Genomic DNA, 23,630 nt, shown 5'->3' on the forward strand with positions numbered 1-23,630 from the left:
AACCGTTGGTAGGAAAATATTTCTTAACAGGACACAAGAAGTACTGAGCATAAAGGTCTTTTATGTTCATCAAAAGACACCAATAATAGGCCCTGGCCACATAGCTCAGTAGTTTATAGCATTGTTCCAACTGCCAAAGTTTTAGGTTCAGTCCCTAGTCAGAGCACATACAAGAACCAACCAATGAATGCATAAATAAGTGAAACAAATTAATTTTTTTTCTCTCTCTAAAATCAATCAATAAATAAAAATTTAAAAGACATTGATAATAATTGCAACACATATGCATATATATGTTCAACAAAGGACTCATATCCAGAATACATATCTATAAGAAGTGGCAGACAATCCAATGCAAAAATGGTAACAGACCTGCAAAAATGGGTAAGAGACTTAAGTAGGCACTTCATAAAAGAGAATATCCAGATATTTAAAAACATGAAAATGGACTCAACCTCATTTGTAACCTGGGAAATCCAAATAAAACCACAATGAAATACCACTATACCCACCCCCACACCAGAATGGTTAAAAAAAAAAAGTACAGTAGTAGTTATTGGCAAGAATGTGGGGCAACTGGGACTCTCCTACATGGCGGGTGGAGAGCCAACTGATACCACTGCTTTCTAAATTTGAGTCCTGCCTGGTGTTGGTTCAGTTGGTTGGGCACTGAAGGGTTGCTGTTTCAATTCTGGGTTGGGATTTGGGCTTGTCTGGGGTAGGGAGACTTTGGGGAGGCGTCTGATCACAGCGGTGTTTCTCTCCCTCTCCCTTCCTCTCTCTAAAAATATCAATAAAAAATCTTTAAAAAATTGACATTATTCAGTAAAGTTTCATAAATACATAACAAGTAATTTCACTGCTAGGTATAAACTTAGTACACATGCCACAAAATACAGGATTATTCACAGCAGCATTATTCCTTATAGCCAGAAATTGGAGACTAGTCAAATGTCCATCAGTAGTAGATGGTTAAATTGCAGCACGTCCATAAAATGGAATACAACACAGCAGTCAGAATGAATCACAAATCAGAGATGTATCTCTGAAACAATGTTGAGTGAAAAATTACCAAATCGTGACTTTGAATAATTTAATCTCTTCATTTACATTTCCCAGATAAAAATTTGTAACTCTTGGGGTTGTGGTGAGGACAAGTGGAATGATGCATGTCAAGTGCTTAGCAAGCTCTTGACTTAATAAATATTACCTATTATTTATTACTATGTTCTCTTAGCAGGCCCTTTCTGGAAATGAGCATTAAAGAATGGTGCAGAGTACTTACTGCGCCACCTAACGTCCCTAGCATTCTCCCCCAAATCCCTTCCTAACTTTTTACAATTGGGCCTCGGCCTCTTTAAGAAGTCAACCATAACTGAAGAAAGAGGAATGCCGGGAAGAGCCACTCGGTTCAAGACTGGAGCATGACGGGAAAGGGGGGGCGGAGACCAGGGGCGGGAGTCCTGGTGTTGCATTGCGATGGGTCACGCGGGAGAATTCCAGTAGGAGAACATAATTCTGGTCCGGGTGCGGGTTCTTGGGTTCTATTACTGCTCCTCCGGCCGCTGCTCCCCGGCAGTAGAGAGGCGACTAGAAGGTAAGCGCGTCCGGTGGCAGCGGGAGTGGCCGTGCGGGGAGGGGTCACCCCACGTGATGGGGCGGGAACCGAGCGGGGGCGGTCCGGGTGGATTGCGCGGCTGACGCGGTGCGGATTTGGCCGCAGGGAATGACTTGGGTTTGCGGGATGCGTTCTCTCCTGCCCGTACAACCTTGCAGTTTGTGCTCGGTGACGCGCGTGGGGATTATTGGTGGGGACGAGAATTTCGGAGCGAATAGGATGCTCGGAGACATGAGCGCTCATAGATTGTTCTAACTGGCAGGTGGAACGAAGTTCCCATCTCTTCTTCAGCACAAGCTTTTAAACCAGTTGCCCATACCAAGCCTGGCTTGACTACCTGACTAAAGACAACTTTTTGAAGGTATCTTTTTGGTTCAGGTGTACTACGTCCTATTTAGTACGTTTACTTCTAGGGGAAGGGAAGTCTGCTGAATGGCTAATAGAATTTCTTGTTTACAGGAAAGCGAAGGTGAATCAGCTCAGCGGGTCTCATTCCTAGGTATTGCTCCCATGGAGACCTTCAAAAGTGCAGGTGGTCCCTTTTAAGTAAGGAGTACCTACTGTTCACTTGTGATGGCATCTTGGGCCAAGAAATGGGGCCCTTATGGAGGCCTCCAGTAAAGGCTGAGTTAGAAATGGGGGTGGGGAGCTCACTGTGCCCCACTTTGAGAAATAAAAGCTGAGGAGTTTCTCCTGGAATCAAAAACTATTTCTGAGTCCTTTCCTCTAAGGGTTTGGAAACTTCCTGCCATGTCTTGGTCTGCAGGTCTGATTCCCTCTGTAACTTAAAAAATATTAAAAGACCAGAGTGCTTGTGTTTAAAGATATTAGGGAAGTGCCAGAAGACTGTTTTCTTATATGAAGGTAGCTACTAAAGGAGCAGAAGGCAGGAAAAAAAAGAGAATAGAGTTAGTCATGGTACTAGAAAAGTTTTTTTTTCAAATGCTCAACTCTAAAGCCTGTGCACAGTACAAAACGTTTAATATATATAAACATGAAAAAACAACTACAAGAAAGAATAAACCTGAGTACCAATCCTTTATGTTGTGTTTTAGGAGCCCAGCTATCCATTACCAAGAAGAACTCTATTAGTTTAAACTGAGGAGTTTCTTTACATAAATAATTAGAATGAAAGAACCTTTGGATGGTGAATGTGGCAAAGCAATGGCACCACAGCAGGGGCTTCTGGACACAATTAAAGAAGAACCTGACAATGCTCAAGTAAGCATTTCATTTTACTTAAAATGTTTTAAACTCCTTTTCTATCTGGTGAATTCAAATTTTTAGTTAGGCAATTTCTAGTTTATAAATTAAAATGACCCAAATTGATTTTTGCCCTCTCATTAGATGAGTAAATCAGTTTTCCTGCTCATAGAATGCAAAAAGATCTTGGCAACTGCATGGTGTTTCGTTTTGTAAAAAGAAAGTAGTGCTCTGGCTGGTTTGGCTCAGCTGGTTTGGCCCATGGACCAAAGAGTCGTGTGTTCCAATGCAGTCAAGGGCAGGTACCTCGGTTGCGGTTCGGGGGGCCCTGGTTGGGGTTGTGCAGCAGACAACCCCAGTCCATGTGTCTGTTTCACATCCATGTTTCTCCCTCTCTCTCCTCCTCCCCACCCCCTCTCTCTCCCTCCTTCCCACTCTGTGTCTGAATGAAGATAAATGGAAAAAGATCCTCTGGTGAGGAGTAAAATAAAAAAAAGTAGTATGTGTTATCATTTTTCCACGCTTGGTACCTCTCTCTCTCTCTCTCTCTTTTAATTCTCTTGTATCTGACAGCAGTTTCCTTTTTGGAGGGGGGAGGGTGGAGCAACATTTTCTTTTTATTCTCTTTAAGTATTGTGATCTACTCTATGCTAGGGTTCCAGGAAGTGACCAAAATCACCTTAGTCCCTTCCCTCATAGAGCTTATAGGTTAGTACACATTACCCCAAAAATTGATCAAATTATATATAATTATAAACTATGACAAGTGCTCTGGGGAATATGACCTCATTTTGGTTGGGGGCAGAGGCTGACTAGGAAAGGCTGCTCTGAGGGAAGGATTTGTGAGCTGAATTGTGAAGAATGAATTGAAAGTGTTCCAGACAGAGGGATCTGCACATAGGAAAGTCCTGAGTTGGAAAGATGCACGGTTCTTTTTTTTTTTTTTATCCTTACCCGAGGACATTTTTCCACTTTTTGTTCAGATAGAGTGGGAGGGAGAGAGAGAAACATTGACATGGAAGGGACACATTGAGTGGTTGCCTCTCGCACGATCCCAACCAGGGCTGGGGACGAGTCACAACCGAGGTATGTGCCCTTGACGAATTGAACCCGCGACTCATTGGTCCTCAGGCCAACACTCTAACTGCTGAGCCAAATAGGCCAGGGCTGCATGGTTCTTTTGAAGAACAAGATGAGTGGGCCTACAACAGAAAGGTATGAAAATGGTGATGATGTTCATAACAACAACACTACTAATAGATGGCATTAATATAGCAATATATAGTGTATGTTATATCATAATAATATATTAACATTATTAATACTTATGTGTACTTAGACTGTACCAACCACTGTTCTCACAAACATATTATTCCCATTTTACAGATGAGAAACCAAAGTGCAAAGAGGTCAAGCAGTTTACCACACATCACAGGTCATAAATGGCAGAGACTAGATTCAAATCCAGGTAGTTAGACTTCAGAGCCTATGCTGTCTTGCTTCTAGAATGAGGCTCTGCAGGTAGTTTGAAGCCAGATTATATGGGATCTTGTAGATCTTGTTATGAATTTTGGTGTTTATCTTGAGAGTAATGGGAAGCCATTGTAGCGTTTTTTTGTTTTTTTTTTTTTTATCCTCACTCGAGGACATTTTTCCATTTTTTGTTCAGGTAGAGTTGGGGGGGAGAGAGAGGAACAGAGAGAGAGAGAGAAACATCGATGTGAAAGGGACACATCGAGTGGCTGCCATCCGCACAACCGACCAGGGCCGGGGACAAACTGCAACCGAGGTACGCGCCCTTAGTGGGAACCGAACCCGGGTCTTTCAGGACCGCAGGCCAACGCTCTAACCGCTGAGCCAAACCGGCCAGGGCCATTGTAGCGTTTTAAGTGGGAAAGTAAGATGAACATATTTGGAAAGAGCACTCGGCTACCTTTACGGGACCCAGATTGGAAATTCGTGGAGGTCAGTATGAAGAGACTAATTAGTTGTTTTGGGAAGAAAATTATTTCTTGCTCTGACTGGTGTTTCTCAGTGGTTAGAACATCAGCCCCTGCACCAAAAGGTCTCAGGTTCGATTCCTGATCAAGGGTTGCAGGTTTGATCTGCACCCCAGTTGGCACATGTGGGAGGCAACCAATGGATGTGTCTAACAGTGTTTCTCCCCCTCCCTCCCTCTCCCCACCTCTATCTCCTCCCCTCCAAAGAAAAATCAATGGAGAAATATCCTTGGGTGAGGATTAACAAAACAAGAAAAAATTTATTTTCTTTTTTTGGACAGTTCTTTTACTTTATACTCTGTAGTTATTAACTTTATTTCATAAGCAAAGCAATATTACAAATATAAATAACAAAATAAAAAATACTAATGACAATATTGTATTTTTCATAACATCTCAAAGTCAGTGTCATTCCAGGACAGGTAGTGTCTACAGGAAGTGGGGTGGGGGATGATGGCATCAATGACACTTATTTTTCTTCCACTTGGTAAATTTGTCCCCTTCTGCCAAAAGTAACCATTTGTCAGGTTTTGTGGATTCTACTTTTTAAATATTTTTTGACTCTGTTTTTCCCTTTTCCTCCCTATTTCATTATTTCTCATTTGGACTTTTATAACAATTTCTGACTTACCCTTTTTCCTTCAGTCATAATCCCCATCAAAACACTGTGTAGTGATGACATTGTACTCTATAGATCTGAGGACATCAATCCCTTTAAAGACTCTGTCTCATGTGTGGTAAAGCATAAACTTTTTATTAGTATGACATCCAAACTCCATGTTTTGGCTTTTTTTTCCCTCTTCAATATCATCACTCATCCTTCCCATTTTTCTAATCTAGGCTCCTACAGACTATTTGCATTTCACTCAAAAGTATATTCTGTTGAGTTTGTTGCCTTGATTTTGCACAGTTCATTTCTTCTGCCTGGGGTATCCTAAACTACATAGCCTGGCAAAACTTTTCCCCTCTTTTAAAACATAGTTTAGCCCTGGCCGGTTTGGCTCAGCGGTTGGAGTGTTGGCCTGTGGTCCTGAGAGACCCGGGTTCGGTTCCCGCTAAGGGCGCGTACCTCGGTTGCAGTTTGTCCCCGGCCCTGGTCGGTTGTGTGGGTGGCAGCCACTCGATGTGTTCCTTTCACATCGATGTTTCTCTCTCTCTCTCTGTTCCTCTCTCTCCCTCCCACTCTACCTGAACAAAAAATGGAAAAATGTCCTCGGGTGAGGATAAAAAAAATAAATAAAAATAAAAAAATAAAACATAGTTTAACTGTCACTCGGGTGAAATTAATCATTCTTTTTTTTCCTACTGCATAGTACTTTTATTTTATTTTTTAAAATCCTCACCTGGGGATATGCTTCTTGATTTTAGAGAGAGGGGGGCAGGGGAAAGGAGAGAGACAGAGAGAAACACTGATGTGAGAGAGAACATTGATCGGTTGTCTTCCATATACACCCTGACTAGGGATTGAATCTGCAACCTAAGTATGTACCCTGACTGAGAATTGAGCCTGCATCCTTTTGGTGTAAGGGATGATGCTCCAACCAATGGAGCCTCCTGGCCAGGGCAAGTGTTCTTTTTAGTAAGTTGAAGGAGGTATGTATAGGTACTTTTAATTTCTCTTTTTGCAAGTGTCAATAAATAAATGTTGTTATTTAAGTATAATATTTAAGAACATCCACTTTGGATTCAATGGAGTTGGATTCATTCTTTCAACAAATATTTATTAAATGACATTATGAAAATAATAAGAGCTTGCATTTTTATGTGTAAATCATGTTTTTGGCTAACTGTAAAGCATCATGCTACATACTTTATTTGTAGTAAATAGTTTATCCCTCATAATGGCCCTATGGGTTAGATAATAACTGTATTCTGTAGATAAGGAAATTGAAACTAAGAAAGATTAAATAATGTATTTGAGCCCAAATCATATCTGTTTCTGTCTGTTATTAGAACCCGTAGTCTCCTCTGTTGTGTTATGTTACCTGTGCTGGATGTTGAGTGTATAGACATAGACAAACAAATATGATCCCTATCCATAGCAGGCATGTGTGTGTGTGTGTGCAGGGAAGAAGAAATGGTGTTAGACATTAAATTACCCAAATTGATATGAAATGATGAATTATCACAGGTGCTATGAGTAAAAGGGAGATGTGAGAGACTGTATTAGGGGAGCTTAATTTCAATTGGGGGTCAGGGTTTGAATTCATTGTAGTAATTATGCTTTGTTATATTTGTACATCTATAGTGGAGATAGCATAGGTTTTAGAATAGAAAACTTGAGAGTTTGATTCTCTTCTGTGCACTTAGTATCTTTGTGACCTTGGACAAATTGCTGAAATTTCTAAGCTTCACTTACCTCATTTGTAAAGAAGGTATCGTGTAGTTCCTACCTTATAGGCAGTAGATCGTTTGAAACATCATGGGAAGTAGTAAATTAATGCAGTGGTTTCTAGCTTTTGGCATTTATTGGTTCAAAGAAATTTTAAAAGTAACCTTGGGACCTGATATATCAGTAATTTATTTTGCTATGTTTAGGGAGATTAAATACAACTATCATATATTATGATCATTATATCAGAAAAGTAATACTATATATATATTTTTTTAATTCTCACCCAAGGATATTTTTCTATTTATCTTCAGAGAGGGAGAGAAAGGAAGAGAGAGAGAAACATTGACATGAGAGGAACACATCGACTGGTTGCATTCCGCACGACCCTGACCAGGGCTGGGGACGAACCACGACCAAGGTACATGCCCTTGCCTGGAATCGAACCCGAGACTCATTGGTCCGTGGGCCAATGTTTTAGGGCTGAGCCACACGGGCCAAGGCTATTTTTAAAAATCTTTTTATTTTGTCTGGCTGGTGTGGCTCAGTGGATTGAGCGTCATCCCATGGACTGGAGGTCCTGGTTCGATTCCTGGTCAGGGCACATGCCCAGGTTTTGGGTTCGATCCCCAGTGGGGAGTGTGCAGGAGGCAGCTGATCGATGTATCTCGGTCACATCCAAGTTTCTATGTCTCTCTCCCTTCCTCTCTCTCTAAAAAACAACAACAACAAAAAAACAAAAAAACCCAACGTATTTAAAAAACAAAAAAACTTTTTATTTTAAAATATGTAAGTCTATTTTGACACCCTCCCCCCCCATTAGGATGGTTGTGATCTCGGAATAAAGACAGTCTTGCCCTGGCTGGTATGGCTTCAGTTTGTTGGGTGTTGTCCCAGGCACTGATAGGTTGCTGGTTCGATTCCCGGTCAGTGCACATGCCTAGGTTATGGGCTCAATCCCTGGTAGGAGATGTGCAAGAGGCAGCTGATTGATGTTTCACTCTCACATATGTGTTTCTCTTTCCCCCTCCCTTCCTCTCTCTCTGAAAATCAATTAAAAAAATAAAGAATAAAGACAGTCTTTTACAAGATAGGTATATGTATTTTTAAATTTTTATTTCATGATTATATTTTACTTTAAAGCATTTAAAAATATGTTAAGGGTAGCCCTGGCTGATCTTGCTCAGTGGTTAGAGCGTCGGCCTGCCAACTCAATCCCCGGCCCCAATCTGTTAGCCAATTGATGTGTCTCATATCAATGTTTCTCTCTCTCTTTCTCTCCCTGCATCCCTTCCATTCTATCTAAAAATATCAGTGGAGAAATGTCCTGGGGTGAGGATTAACAACAACAACAACAAAAAATATGTTAAGGGTAAATCTGATTTGGGCTCTGATGATTCTATGTATAATGAGCAGATTGCATCGAAACGCTTGTGTCTTTTCTGCTGTTAACAGATATGACAGCATATAAATGTCTTGGCTGAAATTACTAATTTTACAAACTCTAAATTATTCAGATGTAATTTAATTTATTGCTCCCTTATAAACATAGCCAAAAAAAAGGAGTAGTACTCAGCATTGAAAAGCTGTGTATTACTCCTTTAGATGTTGTTTTTTTTTTTTCTGTATATGTTTAAAAAAATATTTTTTGCCCTCACCAGTTAGGCTCAGAGGTTGGAGCGTTGGCCTGCAGACTGGAGAGTCCTGGGTTCGGTTCCTGCTAAGGGCACGTACCTCGGTTGCAGTTTGTCCCTGGCCCCTGTTGGGGTCCTGGGGGTGGCAGCCACTTGATGCGTCTCTCTCACATTGATGTTTCTCTCTCGCTCTTCTTCCCTCTCTCCCTCCTGGTCTATCTGAAGATAAATGCAAAAATGTCCTCAGGTGAGGATAAAAAAATAATAATAAATATTTTTTTCTTTATTGATTTTTAGAGAGAGAGGAAGGGAGAGGGAGAGAGAGAGAGAAACATGGATGAGAGAAAACATTGATTGGCCGCCTCCTACATGCTCCCCACTGGGAATTGGGCCCACAACCTGGGCATGTGCCCTGACCGGGAATTGAACCAACAACCCTCTCTGTGTATGGTGCAACACTCAGCCACTGAGCCACACCAGCTGGGCTACTCCTGTATATGAAGATTACATTTGAAAAGTAGATATAAATATTATAAAAGATTTTCCAGTTTAGAAAGATCCTTTTTGTAAAGATTAAATCTATTCTAATAACTTCTAAATTTTGACTTTTGAGGTAGTTATGAAGGTGATTACAATTAAAATGTAGAAGAGATGAATATGACAAAATTATTTTTCACTTGAATTTCTAGTTTACGTAGATACTAACACTAATATTCATTTCTCTTTCTTCTTTTTTCGTTAAGGAATATGGACATGCTCCAAAGCCAAAAACTCAAGAAAATGAACTGAAAATTAGTGCTGTGTTTTCAGTCAATGAGAGTCCTCTTGGTAAGAAACAGAACTGCAAAAGTTAATTATGATGAACATTTGTTATATTCTGACTAGTAGAATTTAGGGAAAGTACCTCCTCATGTAAGTTTTTTCTTCCTTTGCAATGTTTTCAAACTGAGTAGCTGGTCTTGACCAGCATTTTAAAAGTCGAGTAGAATAGGAGTATATCAGAGGTGATGGATGTAGTAAGGAAACATTATTTCATGAAACTACTATTTCAGTTATCAAATTATATTCACACGTGCACACTCACATACATGTATGTACATGTGTCTTGGATTATAATGTGAAATGTAGTTTTTATTATGGGTCATGGTTTTAAAAATTTGAAATGAATTGAAGTGCTTATTGCCTCATTCATGTTGTGTTTTAAGACTGAGGGAATTGTCCTAAAAATAGAGAATGTAAATGTGTTTGTATTGATACTAAAACTTTTTCTTTTTCTTTTTTAATAGCCCAACAGTTGACCCCAGGCTTTCAATTTCCTCTTGTATCACCTGGCCCAAATTCATTGCTTCCTTCAGTTCCAGCTATAGCTTTGCAGGCTGTTTGTTCTGGTTGTAAAAAAATGCTTTATAAGGGGCAAACAGCATATCATAAGACAGGATCTACTCAGCTCTTTTGCTCTACGCGGTGCATCACCAGATATTCTTCACCTGTCTGCCTACCACCTCCTCCCAAGAAAACCTGCACCAACTGCTCAAAGTAAAAAATTCTTAATTACATCTGTTTTTATGTTTTTAGTGTGTATATAGTTTAGTTCAACATACTGTTGCTACTTTATATCTCTTTAGCACATTTCTATGGAAATAGCTTTTTAGCTATTGAGAAATTTGCAGATTCTGAAGTTTGGTAAAATTAAATAAATGACTTGGTGTTAAAAATACTACCTGAACCAGTTTTCCTTATCTCTTTCAGTTTTAAGTTTTGCTATGGAAAGAAATAACAAACGATTTGTGGGAATTGTAGGATCACTCATATATCTTGTAATCATAGACAATAATTATTCAAAATTATTTATCTTGAATGTTAGTGAAGTATAGAATAAAATACTATCACTCACAATGAAATAGTATATGAAAATTATTTAATTCTTTAGAAGATAAAAACTTTAAATGGCCACAAATATAATGTGTTTATTTCTGTAGTATTTTTTTTTTTTTTATCCTCACCCGAGGACATTTTTCCACTTTTGTTCAGACAGAGAAGGAGGGGTGGGGGAGAGAGAAACATCGACGTGAAAGGGACACATTGAGTGGCTACCTCCCACACGATCCCAACTGGGGCCGGGAATAAACGGCAACCAAGGTACATGCCCTTAGTGGGAACTGAACCTGGGTCTCTCTGGACTGCAGGCTGACGCTCCAACCGCTGAGCCAAACCGGCCAGGGCTAATGTGTTTATTTCTAAAAAAAATCCTTGTGAGTTTTTTGGAGGGATCATTGTTGCTTTAAATAATGCATAGATTCAGAAAGAGAAAGGAATAACAGCAAAGTCACATAAACTTTTTCTACCTTAGTACCTTTGGAGAATTTGGCATGTTTTGCCTATTCCAGTGGTAATTAATTTTAGGAATATAGTGTGTTGTCAGTAGTCACGAATTCAGAGCAAGAAAAGTTAAGAGCTTGGTTTTAGATCATGGCTCTATTATTTATTAGTTGTGTGACCTTGGGCTAGATATTTCATTTTTTTAAGCCTCAGTTTCTTCATTGGCAAATAGTATCAACTTCCTCAAATTTTAATGAGACGGTGTTAGCACAAGGCCTAGCACATAGCAAATGCTTAATAAATGGGATCTTATTATTTTTAGTAGTAAAATTAATATTATTATGTATACTTAACAATTTATAGGCCTCTATTTGGTCTTTGGAGATGGAGGACAGTTTCTTTATCTGCTTGTGTGTTGGCTTTAGGTATCTAAAAGTAGATCCTGTTAAAATGGAAAGCTCTAACTGAAAGGAAAGAGGAATGTAAAAATATTTTACTCAAATATTAAAATTTGGTATCGTTCTCAAATGCCCTTCTAATACCTTACTTTAACTGTTATGTCATCCTCATGAAGCTGATTTAAAAGAGTAAATTTAGCCCTGGCCGGTTTGGCTCACCGGTTGGAGCGTCGGCCTGCGGTACAGAGAGACCCAGGTTTGGTTCCCGCTGGGGGCACGTGCCTCGGTTGCAGTTTGTTCCCGGCCCTGGTTGGTCGTGCGGGTGGCAGCCACTCGGTATGTCCCTTCACGTCGATGTTTCTCTCTCTCTCTCTTCCTCTCTCTCCCTCCCGCTCTGTCTGAACAAAAAATGGAAAAATGTCCTCGGGTGAGGATAAAAGAAAAAATAAAAGAGTAAATTTAGTTTTCTGTTTTTAGATATTCTGTTTCAACATGTCAAATATCAAATGAAAATGAATTAAAATTTAAAGAACATAATATAGTCTATACATCCAAATGCATATATATATATACACATACACACACACACATATCTATCTATCTATCTATCTATCTATAGATTTAAAAAAAATTTTTTATCCTCTCCCGAGGACATTTTTCTATTTTTTGTTCAGGTAGAGTGGGAGGGAGAGAGAGAAAGAGAGAGAGACACAGAGAGAAACATTGATGTGAAAGAGACACATGGAGTGGCTGCCTCCTGCAGGGCCCCAACCGGGGCCAGAGACAAACTGCAACCGAGGTAGGTGCCCTTAGCGGGAACCGAACCCAGGTCTCTCTGGACCGCAGGCCAACTCTAACCGCTGGGCCAAACTGGCCAGGGCTATATATATATCTCTCTTAAAAGTTATTTGTGTAGGGACTTTTTACCACAGTGCTGCTCTTATTAAAAAAAAAAAAATTAGCCCTGGCTGATTTGGCTCAATGGTTAGAGTGTTGGCCTGCAGAAGTTGTATGTTTGATTCCGGTCAAGGGTATGTACCTTGGTTGCAGTTTGGTACCTGACCCTGGTCAGAGTCGAGCAGGAGGCAACCAATTGGTGTGTTTCTCTCACATCAATGTCTCCCCCCCCCCCCCCATCTCCCACTCCCACTCTATCTGAAGATAAATGGAAAAATATCCTTGGGTGAGAATTAAAAAATTTTTTTTTAAATCTCTTGATTTGACATTACCTTCAGAGCCTATGAAACATTTCTTTAGACTAAATTAGGTAACACATCTATCTTTTCAGCATGGGTTTGATTTTTGTAAATTGCCAAAGTTACTTGATATCTTATCCGTTGTAGATAGATAAGTTGAATCATACTGTTAAACATAATATTTGGCTATAAAATTAAAAAGTTGTTCTTAGAGTTTTTATAAATTAAAAGAGAAACTAGAAAAAAAATGTTTGAGCCATGTTGTTGGAAGAGATGGTTTTTCTAGGATAAATGTTAAGGTGCAACATTTACTTCTTTGCATAAGGCTTAGAATGCATTTGTATTTATATTTATGTGCACAGATTTTCGTTAAAGACATTCTTGTTGGTTTACTTATATATTATGCCACTGGCAGATTCAAATTATTAAATAAAATTCTTTATTGCTCTGTTTTTAGAGAAAAATCACTTTTCCAAGTTAGTAAGTGTGTAAATATATCCACTTGGTTTCCAAGATTCACTGTCGTATTTCTAAGGATAGGTGATTTTAGAAAATTAAAGTACTTTGTTATCGTTGTTGTTCTATAATTTACCATGGAACAGTTCTATAATGAAGGTACAGGCTGTGAGGTAGAATAGTGGAAACATTAATACCATAGACTGTAGAATCTGACTGCTGAGATTTGTATTTTGACTTCACTGCTTACCAGCTGTGTGACTTTGAGATTCCTAGTTTGGTCTCCTCATCTATAAAATGGCAATTATAATAATACATCATAGAGTTTTTGTGACAATTAAATATGATAATTTAAGTAAGGAGAATACTGCCTGGCACATAGCAATTATTCCATACACATTATCGTAGTATATAATATTATTTTTATTATTTTTTTTACTTTGTGGCCTGCACCAGTGTTTCTAATTAATGACTATTTCCTTCAGTTTTTATACTAATCAGAAGAATGGCAATACTTAGCCTCTGTTTTTACCGTCAGTGCTTATTGCAACAGTGAACTCTTATAAAATGACTCTAGGTGTCTCACAGAACAACTCAGTTATTTGTGTCCTTCTGTCTTATTCTTGGTTCTGTCTTCTGATACCAAGCCTTAGTAGTCCTTTTGTCATCTGTTTCTTTGCTCTCTTCAGCTAAATTTTATATATCATGCTAATATTTTTATATTAATCTATGGTAGTTCACTGTTTCCCAAATCTCGCATTTAAATTTATTTTCTAAAAATTTATTTCTTGTCTCATTCACGTTTTTACTGTTGGCAGCTATTGGCTAGTAAGAAGACAAGTGTTTCATGGTCTGGAGTTATGGGATAGCCCCTTATTCCATTGGCTCCAGTGGATGAAACTTGGTTGGAGCTATAAGCCTCACTATTTTTGTCATGGGCATCTGGCTGGATATATTTTAAATGTAATTCTTCTTTACACATTTGTCAATTGGGTGTTATGAACTCCATTTTATACATGAGGAAATTGAGACAGTAATTGCGTCATTCATTGTCACTCAGCTAATAAGTAGCAGAACTAATCATTAAACCCAGGTTTCCAGATGCCTTATGCAGGGTCAGCCATTTTCTACTATACAATAGCTGCCCTTAGTAAATGTAGTTATTTTAGCTCACAAAGAGGAAGAAATTACTATTATGAAGAACACATTTCATTTTGCCTTTGTTATTTATTTTTAGAGACATTTTAAATCCAAAGAATGTGATCACAACCCGATTTGAAAATTCCTCTCCTAGCAAAGATTTCTGCAGCCAATCATGCCTTTCTTCTTATGAGCTAAAGAAAAAACCTGTTGTTACCATATATACCAATAGCATTTCAACTAAGTGCAGTATGTGTCAGAAGAATGCTGATGTAAGTTACATTTTACCTTTATTGGGATTCTGCTCAAAGATCAGAGATTTTTAACTGGCTCTTATTTTGTCTGTGCATGTGTTTTTATTTCCTAGATTCGATTTGAAGTTAAGTATCAAAATGTGGTACATGGTCTCTGTAGTGATGCCTGCTTTTCACAATTTCATTCTGCCAACAACCTCACCATGAACTGTTGTGAGAACTGTGGGAGCTATTGCTATAGTAGCTCTGGTTCTTGCCAGTCCCAGAAGGTTTTTACTTCAACAAGTGTCACAGCATATAAACAGGTATGAATATCAGTCAGTCTGTTGTATATAGTTGGGCTCACCCCTCTGAGATGGCTGCACAGGGATGAATGGCCGATGTGGCTTGATTGGGCACTGTCCCCCGCACTGAGAGGTTGCTGGTTCGATTCTTGGTCAGGGCACATGCCTGGGTTGTGGGCTCTATCCCTGGGAGGGAGTGTGTAGGAGGCAGCCAGTGGTTGTTAATACCCTAACATGGATGTTTCTCTTTCTAAAAATCAATAAACTATTCTTTAAAAAATAAAAGAGAAGAGTAAGCACTTCCCATCAGTTGATGCTGGTGTGTGATTTCCCATCCAGAAATATTGGATAGTTTCCTATAAAAGGGTTGATTGTGGTAGTGAGATGATATATGTGAACTGATCATTTTTTAAGATTTTCATGGCCAGGAATTTACACATGTAATTTCATGATATGCTATAAGTCTAAAATACGTTATGGTATATTGATAGTAAAGAGAACCCCCATATTATTGTAAATAAATTATGACTGAAAGTCAAAATATGATAAAATCAGCCCTGGCCAGTTTGGCTCAGCGGTTAGAGTGTCGGCCCTCGGACCAAAGAGTCACGGGTTCAGTTCCAGTCAAGGGCATGTACCTGTGTTGCAGTTTGATCCCTGGTCCTCGTTGGGGTCATGCAGGAGGCAACCAATTTATGTATCTCTCTCACATCAATGTTTCTCTTTCTCTCTTCCTCCCTCCCTCCCACTCTATCTGAAAATCAATGGAAAAATATCTTCGGGTGAGGATTTAAAAAAAAAAGATAAAATCAGTGAATCTAAAGCATATCTTTTCCTTTTAGAAAGTAATTTTTAATGTATTTTGGAATGAATTATAATTATTTTGGCAACATTGCTTTATTAGACTACTTTAGCTAATTTTTTATTGTAATGAATAATACATTCATTTGGTTACTAAATATATCAATTTGTGTAAATTTAATTATTGCTGAATGACTTGGGGGGGTCTTTAAAAGGTTATATTTTTATAAGAGGATGTAAGTAATAATTAAAAACATTTTTTAGTTAGAAAGTTTGATTTATATTTAATTCCTCTGAGCAGTTGATTATGGACATTCATCTTTGAAAAGAATTACTTTTCTAGGAATTTTAGCTTTTGGCAGTCTGGTTACTCCTGTCATAGGAATAGAATATTTATTTTTTAAAGTTTTCTTGTGTCATTTTTTAAAAAAAAAGTTTTTTTTCTTTATATGATTTTAGAGAGGGAAGAAGTGAGAGGGAGAGAGAGATAGAAACATTGATGAGAGAGAACATCGGTTGGCCGCCTCCTTCATGCCCCCTACTGGGGATTGAGCCCACAGCCTGGTGTGTGTCCTGACTGGGGATCGAACCAGCGACCTCTTGGTGCATTGGTCAGCGCTCAACCATTGAGCCACACTGGCCGGACTAGAATATTTTATTTTTATATATATGATCCAAAAATCAGTTTCATTCCTAATTTTGTTACTAGTATTGTATTCTGTAAACTTGTGTAAATGATGTTCTTCTTTTACCAGGAAGATTATGTAATGAAACCTCACAATTTATATATTCCTACCATTTATTTTCCCATATAATTTCTTACTGAGAGACCTTATATTATTATTGTGTCAGTGACAGTATTAGGATAGCAGTTAGAAGCCTGAACTTTGGAGTCAGTAAAATAAGTTTAATCTCTTACTTTTCTGTTTATTTGTTAAGGTAATCTAATTAAAGATAATTTAAACTTTTTGTTAATTTTTAAAAATATCTCACTATGTTGTTTAAAGAATCCTATGATACAGTCAATGTATATGAATTGCTTAGCATGAGTCCTGGCCCATGGTAAACACTCAATAAGTAATGATATTGGTAATTTATTATAAATGGTAGCCATTATTATTATTATTGTTTCTTAAAATATGAATAAACTTACAGGCAAATTTTATTATGAAACGTAGCTTGAAAACGAGCCATTCTGCAGGTTGACCTAATATACATTAAACATCATTTCTATCTTCTCCTCTTAAAGAGTTTTACTAGTTAAGTAACCTTAAAGAAAGTAGACTGTCCCCTAGATTGATGTCCAGCCCTACATTGAGGATGACCCTTTGGTTCCTGCATTACCTGGTCTTCTCTGATTATTTGTGATGAGAGAAGGATTTTATGACTATCTAATTTTACTTTTTTTTTTTTTTTTTTTATCCTCACCCGAGGACATTTTTCCATTCTTTGTTCAGATAGAGTGGGAGGGAGAGAGAGGAACAGAGAGAGAAAGACAAACATCGATGTGAAAGGAACACATCGAGTGGCTGCCACCCGCACAACCCACCAGGGCCGGGGACAAACTGCAACCGAGGTACGCGCCCTTAGCGGGAACCGAACCCGGGTCTCTCAGGACCACAGGCCGACGCTCTAACCGCTGAGCCAAACCGGCCAGGGCTAATTTTACTTTTAATGTGCTTTGTATTGCTAATATATCTGACTAGTTATTAATTTTCTTCAGTTAACATTTTATTATTGTCTGAAAAAACAAATTTCCCACATCCCAACTTTCAGAAAAGTCTGTGGTTGGTGTGTCCTCACTGTCATGCTCAAATATTTCAACCAAAGGTAGTGGTTGTAGGTAGCTTTTCTTTTCTTAAACAATATGTATATATGTATTATATGCTTAGGCATGTGAATGTTATTTTATTTTCTTAACAGAATTCAGCCCAGACCCCTCCGTATGCCTTGGGGAAATCATTGAGGCCCTCAGCTGAAATGATTGAGACTACGAATGACTCAGGAAAAACCGAACTTTTCTGCTCTATTAATTGCTTATCTGCTTACAGAGTTAAGACAGTTACTTCTTCGGGTAATGTTTAAATTTGATCAATTTATAGATTTAGTAACTAAAGAAGAATATTAAAACTGCTTTTCTTTCATTTTGTTGTAAACTAAATTTATCTGTATGGTTAAATAAAGACCCAAGATTGGTTTAGTTTCAAAGAATTGATTTTTAAGTAAATATAGTTTTTCGCAGATTTCCTTGGTTGAGGTTGGTGTTTTTTTTTGTAGTTTTATATGTGAAAAAAACAAAAAAACGCCACATAAGTTCCAAGTTTTTGGGTAAATGGGACTTAATTGAGAAAGTTGTAGTTAGCTTTACAGTTTATTTTAAATTTTCTTGATTTTTGGCCCTGGCCAGTTTTGCTCAGTGGTTAGAGTGTTGGCTCACGGATCAGAGAGTCCTGGGTTTGGTTCCCATTAAGGGCATGTACCTCGGTTGCAGTTTGTCCCCAGCCCCTGTTGGGGTCATGTGGGTGGCAGCCAGTCGATGTGTCTCTCTCACATTGATGTTTCTCTCTCTCTTTTTCCCTCTCTCCCTCCTCCTCTATCTGGAGATAAATGCAAAAATGTCCTCGGGTGAGGATAAAAAAAAAAATTTTAAGTTCCTTGAGTTTAGTTTTGTATATTATTATTTGTAGTTTTATGCTAATACATTTTTGGATTATTTGTTTTATGCTAATACATTTTTGGATTATAAGTTACACAGGTAACTTATTCATTGTTTTTGTTTTTTTTTTGTTACCAAGGTGTCCAGGTTTTGTGTCATAGTTGTAAAACCTCAGCAATTCCTCAGTATCATCTAGCTATGTCCAATGGAACTATATACAGCTTCTGCAGCTCCAATTGTGTTGTGGCTTTCCAGGTACGATCCAAGGTAGTATTTTACCCCTGCAGTGCTCTTAGGTATCGATCGATCTGTGGCAAAATGTTAACTGCTAGTGGTCCATACTTATAAAAGATTAAATTTAAGTTAGAAAAAACAATGATGTTCAGCTATGGAAGCTAGGATTTGATTTGGATATGTGGTATGGTGATATGTTCATGTGTTCCTCTCATCCTGGGCCAGATACATAATGACTCCTGGCATGGAATTGTAAGCCTTTAATTACTTATCACATTTTCTCTTCACTCTCAGAGAAGTAGTTTAGAGATCCTCCAGGGTGGGAAGATGCCTGATGCAGTGTCCCTGGCACTAGAGAGAAAGACATCACTGGTGGCCACTGTGCTTTAATAGCCGTCAGAGGCTGGTTGGTAATGGGGGTGCAGGTGGAAGGGTATCTTGGGGGAAAGGAGAGACCTGCTCTAATTTGTTAGGGTCATATATATTAGAAGGTCTTTGTCTTGAAAGCCTGCATTTCTCAGTCCTTCTGTTCTGGAACCATGCCATTTAAACTTTTTCTGTGTACTACTTTATACAATTTAAAGAAATGTTTGCATGGGAATTAATTTATTAAAATGAGAAAATGAAAATTATCAAGTTCTGTTATTTCTCAATTGTTAAAATCATTGCTTTATTTGTATTCAATCAGAATGTATTTAACAAGCCAAAAGGAACAAACTCTTCAACAGTACCCCTGTCTCAGGGCCAAGTAAGCCCACCCTCTGGGGCAGCAGTGTCAACAGGAGGAGACAACAACACCTCTGCAGTTCCCCTCAGCTCCATCAGTGGCTCTGCTGTAGCCAGCCTCCAGTCTCTTTCTTCACATTCCCAACAAGTTGCTTCAACCCAAGCAGTTGTTAAACTCAAGTGTCAGCACTGTAACCATCTGTTTGCCACAAAACCAGAGCTTCTTTTCTACAAGGTAAAGAGAGATCATGAAAGGGATTGAATATAAACTTATCCAAGAAGAATTTTTGTCTCTGCATCTTTGATAATCAATTAATTTGCTTTGAAATGACAAGGAAAAGGATTTCTTAAAGATAAAGCAACTGCTTAATTAGGTTTTAATGACTGTTCTTTCTCTGCAGGGTAAAATGTTTCTGTTTTGTGGCAAGACTTGCTCTGATGACTACAAAAAGAAAAATAAAGTTATAGCAATGTGTGACTACTGTAAACTACAGAAAATTATAAAGGAGACTGTACGATTCTCAGGGGTTGATAAGCCATTCTGTAGTGAAGGTAAAGAAAAAAGTTCAGTTTTATCAACACAGAGCATGTGATTGTTATGAGGTATTTATTATGAGGTGGGCTATAAATTTACAATCAATTTTCAAGTAATTTTTGTTTTATCAGGTATAATTTGAAGCTTTTTAATTGAGTTTACATTTAACTCATTTTAAAGTCTGTTTTTTAATTTTTATTTTTTTATGTTCTGCTTTTCATTTATTTTCATTTTTAGATTCAATTGTTGATAGATATGTATTTATTGCCATTTTATTGTTCATATTTTTAATCTTTTATTTTTCTTCTTCTTAAAGAATACCCTTTAACATTTCATGTAATACTGGTTTGGTGGTGATAAACTCCTTTAGCTTTTTCTTGTCTGGGAAGCTCTGTATCTGTCCTTTGATTCTAAATGATAACTTTGCAGGGTAGAGTTATGTTGGTTGTAAATCCTTGATTTTCATCACTCTGAATACTTCTTGCCACTCCCTGCTGGCCTGCAAAGTTTCTGTTGAGACATCAGTTAACAAAAGTTTATCTTTTTTTAAAATTTATTTACTCATTTATTTTTTTCCTTTATTGATTTTAGAGAGAGAGGAAGTGAGAGGGAGAGAGAGATAGGAACATGGATGAGAGAGAATACCGATTGGCTGCCTTCTGCATGCTCCCCACTAGGGATTGGGACCACAACCTGGGCATGTGTCCTGACTGGGAATTGAGCCGGCAACCTCTTGGTGCATGGGTCGACACTCAACCACTGAGCCACATCGGCCAGACTATTTATTTTTAAACTCTCACCCTAGAATATTTTTCTATTTATTTTCAGATAGTGGGGGGAGGGAGGGAGAAGGAGAGCCAGAGAGAAAGAAACATCAGTGTGAGAGAGATACATCAACTGGTGCCTCCCACATGACCGACCAGGGCTGGGGATTGAACTGAAACCGAGATATGTGCCCTTGACCGGAATTGAACCTGTGTTCTAACTGCTAAGCCAAACTGGCCAGGGGGATTTATTTTTTTGTTAATCCTCACTTGAGGATATTTTTCCATTGATTAAAATTTTTTATTTTTATTTTAGAAAGGGTTGGAAGGAGGGAGGGAGGGGGAGAGAAAGAAAGAGAGAAAGAAACATTGATGTGAGAGAGAGACATCGATTGGTTGCCTCCTGCTAGGACCAGGAATTAAACATGCAACCCTTTGGTCTGCAGACTGACACTCTAACTGCTGAGCCAAACTGGCCAGGGCAAAAGTCTGTCTTTTTAAATGTTATAATCTCAGTAAAGAAAAAATTCTGAACTATAATTAGATCGATGGTATTAGTATAGAGTACAGAAAATCTCTTCATAAGTTTAGCTATGACTTCAGAAATCTTTTTGTTCTTGCACCCATTTGTGAAGAGGGTACCTAAGCAATTATGGTTTCTTACGTTAAGAAACTTGTATACCTCTGATGTTTCTGAATATAGATGACTAACATTTAGAGTATATGTAAAAGGTGATACAAGTTTGTTTTGTGAATATAAAGACTAACCTTTAACCTAGAGACATAATTGTGTTCAGTATTTAGAAGTTAACTTAAAGTTGGCGTCTAAAGCTGTAAGACTCACTTTTCCTCCTTCAAATTAATGTAAATTTGATGTTTCTTTCTTTTATCCTTTCTGGTTCTTAGTTTGCAAATACCTCTCTGCCCGTGATTTTGGAGAACGATGGGGAAACTACTGTAGGATGTGCAGTTATTGTTCCCAGACATCCCCTAATTTGGTAGAAAACAGATTGGAGGGCAAGTTAGAAGAGTTTTGTTGTGAAGACTGCATGTCCAAATTTACAGTTCTGTTTTATCAGGTAAATATAATATACTCTTTGGCTTTCTGAAGTTTGTAAAAATTTTTTTTTTGTTTAAAATATATTCAGATTATGTGAATAAAATTTTGTGTTTAGAACTGGGTAAAATAAACTATGGGCTCCTAAAGCAAAATCAATTGATTATAAACTTGAAATGTTTGGGGTAAAGAGTATAGAATATCTGGAGACTTTGTTAATTTGAGGATATATTCTTTTTAAATTTTGCTTTCTTATAAATCACATTGACCTTAGTTATAACTTTGTAGTTTTTTCAAGTTAGAACTTTACATAGTTAAGTTGCCTTAAGCCTCTCTCATACAGAAGGTTACTCTGAGGAATTGAAGTCAAACCTTGTTCTCATTTCATAGATCAAATGACTATGACTGACCTCACCCACCTCCTTTAAATAAAATTACTTTAGAAAGGTTAACAATGAAAGCTGCAATTAATTGAACTGCTAATACATGTCCTATGCTTCATAAGTGTTATTTTATTTAATCCTCACTAAAATCCCAAGAGGTAGGTATATTATTGCTAGTTTATAAACAAGGAAAAAAAGTAAGCTGGTAGATGACAGCTAGCTAGTACCTATAATATTCCAGTGAAATCACCTATTTGCTTGTCTCCTTACCCCTCAAAATATAATCTTGAGGGGAGGTTTGTCTTTTTTTTTTTTCCTTTATTGATTTTAGAAAGACAGGAAGTGAGAGGGAGAGAGAGAAACATCGATGAGAGAATATTGACTGGCTGCCTCCTGCATGCTCCCACTGGGGATTCAGGCCCACAACCTGGGCATGTGTCATGACAAGGAATCAACCGGTGACCTCTTGGTGCATGGGTCGACGCTCAACCACTGAGCCACACTAGCCGGACTGTCTTTTTCATAATTATATGACCTGGACCTATCTTGGTGCTCAAGACAAAGGATACCTCATTAGTTATTTGTTGAATGAATCAGTCTTGATTCTCCAAAGCCTATATTCTTTCTACTGTAATATGCTGCCTCTTAACCTTTTAAAAATAGAATCTGTCTTTAGATTCCTTCACTGGTAATTTTGAAAACAGGAGATCAACTTTTATATTATCTTGTTGAAGGTATCTATATGAAACAATTAAGAATATATATTTTTAACCACAATATATATTTTTTATTTTTCAATTGCAGTTTACATTTAATATTATTTTGTATTAGTTTCAGATGTACAGCAGAGTGGTTAGACAATTATCTACTTTACATAGTGTTCCCCTAATATTTCAAGTACCCACCTGGCACTGTACATAGTTATTATAATATTATTGATTATATTCCCTATGCTGTACTTTATATCCCCATAACTATTTTGTAACTACCATTTTGTACTTCTTAATCTCTTTGCCTTTTTCACCCTTTCCCCCAATCCCCCTCCTTTCTCGCTGCCATTGGTCTGTTCTCTCTGTGTGTCTGTTTCAATTTGTTTGTTTATTCTGTCTTTGGATTCCATATATAAGGGAAATCATATGGTATTTGTCTTTCTCTGACTAACTTATTTCACTTAGCATAATACTCTCTAGGTCCATCCATGCTGTCGCAAATGGTAAGATTTTATTCTTTTTTTATGGCTGAGTAATGTTCCGTTATATATATATACTACAGCTTTTTTGTCCACTCATCTATTGATGGGTTCTTGGATTGCTGCCATATCTTGGCTATTGTAAACAATGCTCCAGTAAACATAGGGGTGCATATATTCTTTCAAGTTAGTATTTTGCTTTTCTTTGGATGAATGTCCAGACGTGGAATCACTGATAAGGCAGTTCTATTTTTAATATTTTGAGGAACCTCTGTACTGTTTTCCATAGTGTCTGCATCAGTCTTCATTCCCACCAACAGTGCATGAAGGTTGCCTTTTCTCCGCATCCTTGCCAGCACTTATTGTTTGTTGATTGATTGATAATAGCCATTCTGGCATGTGTGAGGTGATTATCTCATTGTGGTTTTAATTTTCATTTCTCTGATGATTA

The 23,630-nt window shown here is 37.9% G+C and overlaps 1 protein-coding gene across 2 annotated transcripts in view; it reads left to right on the top strand.

The window, feature by feature from the left end:
* The first annotated feature begins 1,726 nt into the window (after window positions 1-1,726).
* The window catches only part of ZMYM6 (zinc finger MYM-type containing 6), a 43,296-nt gene continuing 21,392 nt past the window's right edge, over window positions 1,727-23,630 (top strand). Inside the window, exons 1-11 of one of the 2 annotated variants that reach the window (XM_036257121.1) lie at window positions 1,727-1,979; window positions 2,674-2,839; window positions 9,531-9,615; window positions 10,074-10,323; window positions 14,394-14,568; window positions 14,664-14,855; window positions 17,559-17,709; window positions 18,431-18,546; window positions 19,214-19,486; window positions 19,653-19,803; window positions 21,457-21,629. In XM_036257121.1, coding sequence (XP_036113014.1) covers window positions 2,747-2,839; window positions 9,531-9,615; window positions 10,074-10,323; window positions 14,394-14,568; window positions 14,664-14,855; window positions 17,559-17,709; window positions 18,431-18,546; window positions 19,214-19,486; window positions 19,653-19,803; window positions 21,457-21,629 — 1,659 coding nt within the window. In that variant the 5' untranslated portion in view covers window positions 1,727-1,979; window positions 2,674-2,746. Of the gene's footprint in view, window positions 1,980-2,673; window positions 2,840-4,706; window positions 4,787-9,530; window positions 9,616-10,073; window positions 10,324-14,393; window positions 14,569-14,663; window positions 14,856-17,558; window positions 17,710-18,430; window positions 18,559-19,213; window positions 19,487-19,652; window positions 19,804-21,456; window positions 21,630-23,630 lie in introns of those variants that run through there. The other variant, XM_036257122.1, reaches the window with a different exon arrangement.

The sequence above is a fragment of the Molossus molossus genome, unplaced genomic scaffold, assembly GCF_014108415.1.
Source record: "Molossus molossus isolate mMolMol1 unplaced genomic scaffold, mMolMol1.p scaffold_m16_p_12, whole genome shotgun sequence".
NCBI classification, from domain to species: domain Eukaryota; kingdom Metazoa; phylum Chordata; class Mammalia; order Chiroptera; family Molossidae; genus Molossus; species Molossus molossus.